Genomic DNA, 10,981 nt, shown 5'->3' on the forward strand with positions numbered 1-10,981 from the left:
ACACACATACATTATTTTGGATGTGATTAATCGTTTGACAGCACAGTGTGTGTGCGTTTACCTCTCTCAATGGAATGATAAGTTGACACAGATCTTCCTCTCGACTGGCAAAGCAGATGTAGTTGTTAGAAACAAACATCTGACCAACGACATGCATCTTAGCGAACGGCGTCCAGAGTGTACAGTCGGTGTGTCCATCCAAACGCTCGTCCTGTGTGAGCCGGAACAGCGCTCTGTACCGTTCATTCTTTGCACGTGCATCCAAGTCCCTGACACACGAGAAAAACACAAAATCAATAAATCAAAACAGACAATTCTGACAAACAGGGCACTCTGTTTACACAATGAAATTCAAGACTCATCTGTGAGCGGCCTGCTCACCTCTTGAGCGCAGAGACGTTTTTCAGGGTCTTGCAGGGTTTGGGGAGCGAGCGGTCGGCGGCGAAGCTCTCGTTGTCCAGCAGCTGTCTCATGGCGATGTTGGCCAGCTGCTCCATCAGTTTGAAGGTCTCGTTGATGTTGAGGAACATAGAGAAGAAGTGCTCTGTGTCACGTGTGCTCACGCGGATGCTCTCGGGGAAAACCAGCGTGGCGTTCTTGTCCAACTGCGTGACATCTGTCCACTGCACCACCAGCGAAACTACAGTCACAGGAATGAAAATAAAGTGAAAAAGATTAGAAAAACAAGTAAGGGCAAGAACAGATTTGATTAGGCATGGTGTAAGAAAAGCAGCATGCACTAACACTAACTAAAGAACACTTAATTCATAAATATGAAACAGAGCACTTTTCACTGAGCATTTAAAATGACATCACTCAACAGCTATCTGAAATACTTAATTCTGATTGGTCAGTCCTGGCATAATAATTTCAACCACAGTATCTAATATGATATTAAATATATGATAACAGTTTAATACTGTTAACTTTAGTATGCACACTATCGATTAAAAGACAGCCTTTTCTTACATTTATTCTTAATCTATCATTATAATATGCTAATATCTATTATGATTTGCTGCCTGAGAAACATTTCCGATTATTATCTCTGTTGAAAACAGCCTTTTCTTACATTTATTCTTAATCTTTTTTACATTTATTTAAAAAATCATCAACAATATGAGGCTGTTTGTTTGGGTTCTAGTTGTTCTGCGATCCATTTTCTGTTTTTGTCCAAATTTAGTTCCACTGTATATTTTGCAGTATGCATCAAGTATGCATGTATCTCACCCTCTTTTCCCAGCAGGAAGGAGTAGAAGCAGAGGTGATTTACAGACAGGTAGATCCAGCCCTGCCGCGGGACTCTCCCCTTCCAGTAGCTGCAGGGGTAATAGTTCACCAGCTTCTCTTCCTCCGGCATTCCGAACAACTTCCGCATCTTCAGCTCGGCTTCACGGAACTTCCCAGGATCCTCGTCTTCCTGAGCTTTGCCACTTTTATTCTCTTCAGCGATGATGCCCTGCAAAGAACAAGTTGAAGTTTGGGGTCGGTAAAGATATTTCTGCTCACCAATCCTGAATTTATATGATTCAAAATACAGTATAAAGCGTAATAATGTGAAATATTATTATCATTTAAAATAACTGTTTTCTATTTGAATATATTTTAAGATATAATTTTTTTTCTGTGAACAAAACTGATTTTTCAGCATTATAACTCCAGTCTTCAGTGTCACATGATCCTTCAGAAATCATTCTAATATACCGATTTCTAATCATGATAATTTCCTAGCAACCAACGAAAAGTGAGAGAAAGTTGTGTCTTATTCAGAGAAACATTCATGAGGAGCAACCATACTTCACTATCTCTGAAGAAGTTACTTAATCCTAATTTAATGGCTTCAACACGTCTTTACTTTGACAAATAAAACACAAATCGCACCTGTATTTTGCCCTTGACGAAGGTGGTGATGTCATCGTCGTTATCAAAGATGGACAGAGTCTGCAGTAGGTTTGTCTCGAGCCACTCCCAGTGTTCAGTGATCTCTTTACGAGACGAGCCTGAGACACACACACATCCATCAGAATTAACTGTGTCACAGCCTTTAATATGTCACACAAATTAAGAGCGGCTGTTTAAAGGTCAGGTGAGGTTTACACAGGAGATACAGCTGTTTAGGAAAACATCAAGACAGTTTCCTTTGTTATATGTCATCAGACTAAACAAATCCAGACTAATCAATTTGTCTGGAGAAAGACGAATCAACTGTTAGCTAGGCAGTATTAGTTTACAGATGTTTGTCATTTTAAGTGAGTAATTGTTGGATTAATCATGTGGATGGAGGGACTTGAGCTTATAAACTAAAACCACTGAAAAAAAATTAAAAATAGAATTTTAACTTATAAAAACTTATTTCCGCTAGTTGCCAAGACAACATTTTTCATTTTTGTAGCGATGCATCAATACCACTTTTTCCAGATCAAAGCCGAAACCGATACTTTTACTTTTGATACTTGCCAACATCCAGTACCGATACCTGTAATTTCATTGCATTTATTTATTTATTTTTAAAAATGCTGGGTATAGAAACCAAAAGAATAAGGCTACGTTTACACGACAACAATGTAGTCAAAAACTGAAGAGTTTCACAAATATACTACAACGTTTTCAAAACGATTCGCGTTTAGACATATCCGCGAAAAATGGACAAAAATGCTGTATTACGTATGCCAGGCCAGCGGTGTCGCTGTCACCTTGTTAGTGAACAGTACCTGTAGGGAAGTGACGATTATATGTTGTATATGATGCGTCTCCACTGGTGGTTGTAATATTCTTTGCTGAAGAAGCGTTAGCAAACTTTTGAGCAACAACAACAGTACCATATACTCCGCCATTGTTGTTTATGTTTGTTCGCACTTGCTTTTAAAATCAACACGTACTGTGCATGTCTACATACCTAACACATACTAGGCATGTGCATGATGTCATCGTTTTCAAAGATTCCCGTACTGGGTGTTTATACGGAAACGATAACTGTGGCTTTTACAAAAACTTACACTTTGAAAACCGTTTACAAAAATATACGTCCCCAAAACGCTGTTGTCGTGTAAACAAAGAGGCAAAATGCATCAAAAGTTTCCCGTTTTGGCTGAAAACATTGTTGTGTAAACAGCCCCTAAGTATAATGTCAGTTGCTCTATGGTAGCCTACTTCATCTTTCATTTAATAGCATTAGAGTTGCTCAATTGCAGCGGCTCAGTACTGTAATCACAAGACATTTTACTGTAATAATCCAAGGAACCACTCGTTATATATAAATCATTTAACTATGATGAACATATTTTCTGAAATATAAGTCACGGTTTTATTCCTGCGACCTATAGTCCAAAGTATAAACTAATAAAAACCAATAAAAATGTCAGAAACACAAAACAAAATGACCAAAACTAAATTTAAATTAACAATATATAGACAAATTCTAATTGAAACAATTTTCAAAAACTATGATAGTAGATTAATACTAAAATAACAATTCTGTCAGTGTCTCATATGTGTTATGCTTTAAACTGCATTTTTATTAAATGTAAGTGCAAATTTGTGAAATAAATGTAGTGTATTTTGCTATACAATGTATCTATTATAAAACCAATCAGAGATTTACTGAAATTACAAGACTTTGGCAATTCGATATGAACTCTGAACTGGTTCGAAACTAAAGATTTGTAAAGGTTTCTAAGCGTCACAGAGCAGTGTTTTCAAAAGCATCCATTACAAATTTTAAATAACCCATATAACCCTATAAGTAAGAACACTAAGAAATGAACAGGCAAAAAAAATCTAATCTTTCACCACTAGAGTGCGCGTATTCAAAACAAACAAAGAAATGTAGTTTGATGACTCCGTGACTGAGTGTGGAATCATGGGAGTTGTGGTCTTCATCCCCACATCCGATGCAATGCGACAGGACTCGGGTAGAAATCATGTTCGTGGATGAGCTAATGATTTATTAACGTAGTAGAATGAAGCAGGGTGAGGCTGAAAACCGTCGAAGCGAAACAAGGCCGCTGAACGAGCGTGACACACGGCTCGAAAGCAGCTGAGCTTTAATTATGCCACAGTCGACTGCTTCTGCTCCGTCCGGTCGTGCGCATGTGGGGTAAAGCAGCACTGTTATATCATACTAGATACATTTGAAAGTTCTGTTATAATGGTACTCTGAGCGGTCTTCAACGGTGTAAAAAAACGTATAACAAATTAAAGCGTCTTTGGTGTTTCCATGTTTTCTACAAAACAAAACCAGAAATCGAGGGGTTGTGATGTCACTGGCAGGTGATGCAATGACCAGGGACGAGCCACTATTTAAAATAGCTATTTCTCTGGATTTAAACAATCTTCGAAACATCTGGGATAATGTAAGTACACAAGTCAAAAAAAAAAAAAAAAAAACATAAAACTGTTCTAGTGATTTTTGGACATTTTAATAAAAAGTCTTACATATTGTGCCTTTAATTTACTTAAAATAAATAAAATTATATTTATATGTAATGATTATATTTAAAAAAAAAAAATATTACATTATATAACATTATATATTAAGTAAGCACCGACTAATAAATCAGTTTGAAACTAAAATAATGCAGTTGTTGCTTTTTTTCTGCATATTAAGTATGTGGGCACATCCCTATTTTGTGGACATTTAGGACCCGGATATCAAGTGATATTCTACAGACTTTAAATACTGACCACAAGCAATATTCCAGAAGATCTGTGACTCTCCCGTCTGGTGCAGGATCCTGTACGGAGCCACGCGAGCACTCGAGTCCAGCACCACATCCAGCGTACCCACCAGCAAACCTGAGAGACAAGAGTTTACAGGTCACATCTACATGCGGTACGAAGAGAAAAAAAAAACATTTTAGTTAAAAACAGGCGTCAGAGCGCAGTGGTTTCCTTCAGTTCTCATTGCTGAGACACACATATTTACCCAGATACACAGTCATGTGTGAGAGAGGAATTTAAGACATTGCATGCCATTTGTCACACACATCTTGAGTTCCTCCTACAGGCCTCACATGATCAGTTAATGTGTGATTCTGATGGAGACATAAACACTAACTGGCTTCTTCAAAAGGGGTAAAGCTTTGTTGCCTTGCATAATGCGTTGAATATTGCACAAGCGTGACATTAACACACACTACAACTAATAAGAGTCTCGCTGAAGCATGACAAAACACCCGTATGACGTAACTTCCAGACAACAGCGGGGGAATGCTGAGGTCTTCATGAGGTAATTGAGTTAATAGTCGGGGTCAGAGGTGAATGCAGTCATTCTGCTGTCATGTGTGACACTCCTCTGAAAAAGTGCCTGTTTTTAGGAATATCTTTCTTAGGAGGGAATACGAAGTTAACATATTGTGACACAACACAAACAAAGCAAAGAAATAAATAATAAATATTTTTTCTAGTTTTAGTGTACATTTATATATATATACGTGCACAGTACTGTGGTTAAATGGCTTAAGATTGTTATATATATGGCTTAACATACAATGTTAAATATATATAATGTAATGTTTAATATATCAGGCACCTAAGAAATGTTACATTTATCATTTCAACCATCTGTAATTTATTCATTAATGTATTTCTTAAAAGATTCAACATTAAACCATACACTTATAAATAACAAACATATAAATATGCTTAAATATAACACATAAAGCACGTATATGTCAGACATAAATAAACAGATGACGCAAACGCTGTCAGCATCAGTGAAGCGATGCGACCAAAACAAACCCATCTACAGATTATTCCACACGTTATAGTGAATCATCAGTAGGTATAAGTGCGTTGATGAACTCTCCTTCATTATGCACGTGTGATCTGTCATGCATTCGAGCCCCGGTGGTTTATATTTGGGTAATATCTCGTACCCGTGATGCCTCCTCCGCGCCCGTGTCCCTTCCTCCTCTGCAGGATGAAATAGGGATTCGCTCGCTCGCTCACCCACAGCGCGTTGGCCAGTAACACCTCCTCCGGGGTGATCCACATGGCTTCACGGGAGCTTTCACTCTGTAGATGCGGCGAATGTGTTAGTTTTAATCATGCCAGAATGGACGGGACTCAGCCGATGTTTGTCTGCATGAGCCGCCCAACTCACTGCAGGCGAAACCAGCCACCGTGGAGCCAAAATGGCCTCCTGAGCAAGTGAAACTTCAAAATAAAAGTCTTTAGCGCCATCGAGAATAAAACTATTAGTAGTAGTAGTATAACGTATATTATACATTTTATACTGTGTGCTCTGCAAATATATTTGATAGCTCTGTAAATATATTTGAACCTGAGGTCCACAGCAGCATTAAAATACGGAGTTTTTTATTTATTATTATTATTATTATTACATGTTTTTGCATTGAGAAATGTCACTTTTTCTGACGGTATTCTATCTGTCCTTAAAAATGTTAAAGTAAATTTTTTTTTTTTTTTTTTTTTTTTTTTTTTTTAGTTTCGATTAATATGTTATTGTATTACATTATTTCAATGTGTTTGACACAATTAAAAATAAATAAATAACCACTTATATAATCAGTCTCATTCTGCTTTGTATAGTCTGTTGGGAGCTGTACCGACAAACCTGGTTTTCACAATAAATAAATCTCCATATAATTCTGATCTGTATAGATTTTTTTAAAATAATATTTATTGTAGTGCTATACAAATAAATATGATTTGAGTTGAATATGTTTCTTTTCAGATTTGTACATTATTTTAACAGCAGAATATTTAAATCTTTTCACTAAGATTTAATCTGTAAATGCATTGAGTATTTATGCATGCAATGCGCATTTATGTCCACGTTGTGGCACTATAGTACGCTAAAAAAGTGTTTCAACCGAAAATTGTCTCAACTGTGATTTAAAGGGTATAAAGATATTAAATGGTATATGATATAATGATAAATTAATTATATGTTCTTAAAAGAACATCATGGCACTACCATCTGTACTGGTCACCTTTCTATCAAACAATCAGGAGACTCCCTCAAACACGCGAGTGTGTGTGTGTGTGTGTGTGTGTGTGTGTGTGTGTGGGTGTGTGTGTATTCATATATGTACATACTTCTTTATAAAATGCAATATACAAATCAAGGCTTTATTGAATGAATGAATCACCCAATTTTCCCCACACAATTTAGTCATGAATTTATGTATTTATTCCTTTTTTAAGCATTTTCTATAATCATTTATAGACTTATGACTATATAATCATTTCTACATTTCCATCGTATATTAATTTTTATATAGAACAGACAAATAATAAATAAAAAACAAATTCATTCAACAAAACAATTTTTTTCAGGCCATGAAATATTACGCAAATTTTCTGAACACTCATAATATCATGCATTGTAGCATATTTGTACTTGTACAGAAAAGACCTGAAGTATCTTCAGAGACACCCCACAGAGTGGAAGTGCAGGAGACCTCCTTCCCTTCTGGCCATTTGTTTCATTTTAAATCCCTTCTTCACCCATGCTTCCTTCTACTCAATCTGCTCAAAATGATTACATGAAAATGTCAATGCGAGTGAACTAACACTCATGTCTAGCATCATTTGAAATGTCTCAGTGCAACTGGTACAATGGTCTCAATCTTACAAAAGTAGATTAGAAGATAATACAGATCCTAAGAGTTAAGAGATATTTTGATTACTGTGATGGGGGTGCCCTTTCCCAGGGTCCTCCATGTAAATCACCTCCTGTTCCCTTGGAGTTGTAAACCACTCAGGTTTGGGACCTGAGTTAATGCAAATTCCAGTTGTTAGTTTCTGTCTTCATCTCAAGGGATGTTTGTCTTGGTCTGAGGTATTTAAACGATTGCAGCAAAAGGATCAGGGCGATTCTGTAGCCAGAAAGCCCGTAGTGTGGTGTGTGTCTTTTCACTTCATACTATGTATTTTCTAAGGTCAGGTATGCATATTTTACTTTAGATTCATCTTTGAGAATTTGATGTTTTGTATTGATATGATTTGATATGTTTGAATTGGATATGTAATTGGCAGAATACATATTTACCTGACTGATAATAAATTGTTACATTTGATTTTATTCTGTTTTACTCTATAATTATTAACTCTAGTAGATTACGTTGAATACTTGTTAGCGACATTAGCACCCGAATGAACGAGTTAATATGAAATAAAGAGTTTAACTAAAATAATCAAATGTCAGAAGAATACTAATTAGAAACAGACATACAACCAATTTGTATTCCAACATAAATTCGAGGTAATAATAAAATGGAGTCAGATTAGAGTTTAACCTAAATTGAATAATTCTACGCGCTGAAAGACCGAACACGCAGGAAACCTTCATCCAGCACCGGATACCTTCCTTGGACCAAGTGCCTGGACCTTACAAAGTGAAGAATATATGAAAATAAAAAGTTTCAATTCTATTCTGATTTTAAAAAATGAATTATGCCTCAGATATCAAAGATACATGAGCTCCCTGAAAACATTTTCTCCTTCACTGACACCTGTAATGATCTCCGTGTCAGACTGAAGCACCAGAAACACCAGATCAAGAGCTCTCCTCCAAACATTATCATACACACCAGCTCCATCTGCATCCCGCCATATGGCTTCTCCATCTTTATAAAGTCTCATCTGATGTGCAATAGCCGTCAAAGCCTATGCTTTAGACGCCACCGACCCGCTGTTCATCATCAAGGTGGATACATAATCCATCCAGGCTTCGGCCATCAGCTCCAGCACCACACCTTCCTGTGCCTTTTCCATCTCTGTCCAAGCTTTGCAGTTTAGCAGATACAGAGCTGCTTATGACCGCCGTGACCAGAGACGTGCTTGCAGTCACAATGCTGACCTCGCTGAAATCTCTCTGTTGACTGACTGTAACTCCCTGTCCCACGTAGTTCTCGTCAATCTGTGTGACGTACGAAACCAGAACAGCGCCTGTGCTTAAGTCCTTCAAAACGCTGCTTTTAACACCTTCAGTAACCAGGATGTTTGTACCTAGAACTCGCTCTTCGAGTTTCACACCAGCCGAGCCGCTCACAAGCACAACATCAATGCTGAGTTCATGCAGTTTTCTTAATGCATCCTCAGTCCAACGCTCTTCCAAACTCACGCCAGACATGTTAGCACCATCCGTGATGTGCATGACATTCCCAGGCCTGTTAAAACCCACGTGCCGATACTTCTCGCACAAATTGCCGCTCACCAAAGCGATATTTAACGCCTAACCCTGAAGGCGTCGAACCACAGAGACATGTTTCGACTGAGAGCAACACGACAAAGCCACGAAACACGCTTGATTTCTCCTCACACTCGCCTGGAATGAGGCACTTGACCAGTTTTTGAATATCCAAAGATCTGTTTGGTGCATTTTCTGAGTTTTTGGATTGCAACTTACATGCTTTTAAAACTAAACACACGGAGGAGTCGCATCCGTGGCTGGCGGCTTGCTCTAAGTGAGTTACGTCATTCAGAGCTGTTTGTGTGTTTTCAGTCTGTGCATCATGGAAATGAAAGTGTCTGCTGTGTTTGAGTGTCAACCAAAGTGTTTAACATCCATGTGCAGCATCTTTGTGTTCTGAATCTCTGATTTAAGAGCGGAAGTAGGTTTGCAGTCCTTTAGTTTCTGGCAAGAAACTTCTTCCACACTTAGAGCCGATTGTTTGCATACCTCCAAACTCACCTCTAGTACTTTCCTCATGGCTGTTTTGATATCCAACACAGTTATTCCTCTGCTTAGACACTCTAATGCAACTCTACTCCAGAGTCCAGCCAGAAGCACCAGATGCGCCCGTCCCGGAGTGGAAGAGCTTCTGCTGGGCCTGTACCGTCTGCAGCAGCAGTTGTCTGACCCGTCCAGCTCGATACACTCAAACAGACGTGAACAGGAGCTAACCAACATCGCATCGCATCACCGGCGTCTTCATCCTGGATAAACTTGGGCCGTTTGTTGGGACCCAGAAAGCCATGTGTGGTGGCAGCTATGGCCTCCACACATAGCTGAAGTCCGACATGGCGGCGCTGAGCGACAGTGGCACTTCCACACACATCTGAAAAAAAAAAAAAAAGATACTCTTTCACAAAAATGTTAAAAAATTATAAAAAATAAATTTCTAATGATAGGATTGCACTGCAGGCAAAAGGGGAAAAAAACAACAAAGCTAAATACGAATAATAAAATGCAATTACCCATATAAAAATAATATTTTAATTAATTCAAATTTAAATAAAATAAATTTTTAATACGTAAACTAAAAATACTCAAGGTTTTTTTTCCCATGATATGTAGTGCTTAATTTATTTTTTGTATTAATTCACTCATTATTGGGAGATTTTTGTAATCCTTTATTAGACTTAATAATTTGTACATTATTAATTTACATGTATTTTTATTTTCTAAAATATATATTTCATTAATATATTAATTAATATATTTATATAATCTTACTTAACATTTAAATGTTTCCATTTATTGCACAAAATGATGTAAATATTCAGGATAGCACACATTTTACTATTAATTTAATGAATTATCATTAATTATTTATTATTTAGCTGTGTGTTGTGATAAGGTTGTTGGCAGAAGGAAAAACAAGGCTAAAAAAACAAAAAAAAATAAAAATCAAAAAAATTAATATATAGAAATAATTATGCAATCTAAATAAGTAAAAAATCCTTAAAATTAAAATGCCTGCAATATCTTCCAATCAAACTCGACAGTATTTTCCCAAATTCATCTGTTACTTGGATTAAAAGTCTCTTTTGAACATTGTGTTATTATGTGTAATTATTGGCTGCCAAGAACATGAAACCTTCAAAAAATTAATTTTCTATTGCTACAAACCTTCACAACTGAGCTGCATTGTTTACGTGATGGTGCTAGATTCTGAATTGCGCATGCGCAGCGCACTACATCATGCTCGCTAACGGCTCGTTGCTAAGAGACAGATGCCAAACGAAACAAACTGTCAATTACATCTAAACAAAACCGCCCACTCATGTT

General features: G+C 37.1%; 1 protein-coding gene and 1 pseudogene across 1 annotated transcript in view; both read right to left on the reverse strand.

Annotated features, from left to right (window-relative positions):
* The window catches only part of LOC109075001 (TBC1 domain family member 9B-like), a 31,528-nt gene extending 25,392 nt beyond the window's left edge, over positions 1-6,136 (reverse strand). Inside the window, exons 1-6 of the mRNA XM_042737944.1 lie at positions 5,877-6,136; positions 4,684-4,794; positions 1,882-2,000; positions 1,231-1,459; positions 382-640; positions 62-269 (exon numbers count right to left, since the gene is read on the reverse strand). Coding sequence (XP_042593878.1) covers positions 62-269; positions 382-640; positions 1,231-1,459; positions 1,882-2,000; positions 4,684-4,794; positions 5,877-5,994 — 1,044 coding nt within the window. The 5' untranslated portion in view covers positions 5,995-6,136. The remainder of the gene's footprint in view (positions 1-61; positions 270-381; positions 641-1,230; positions 1,460-1,881; positions 2,001-4,683; positions 4,795-5,876) is intronic.
* Positions 6,137-7,858: 1,722 nt separating this feature from the next.
* On the reverse strand, positions 7,859-10,841 carry LOC109083261 (annotated as a pseudogene).
* Positions 10,842-10,981: the final 140 nt, after the last annotated feature.

The sequence above is a fragment of the Cyprinus carpio genome, chromosome B14 (assembly GCF_018340385.1).
Source record: "Cyprinus carpio isolate SPL01 chromosome B14, ASM1834038v1, whole genome shotgun sequence".
In the NCBI taxonomy this organism is placed as follows: Eukaryota; Metazoa; Chordata; class Actinopteri; order Cypriniformes; family Cyprinidae; genus Cyprinus; species Cyprinus carpio.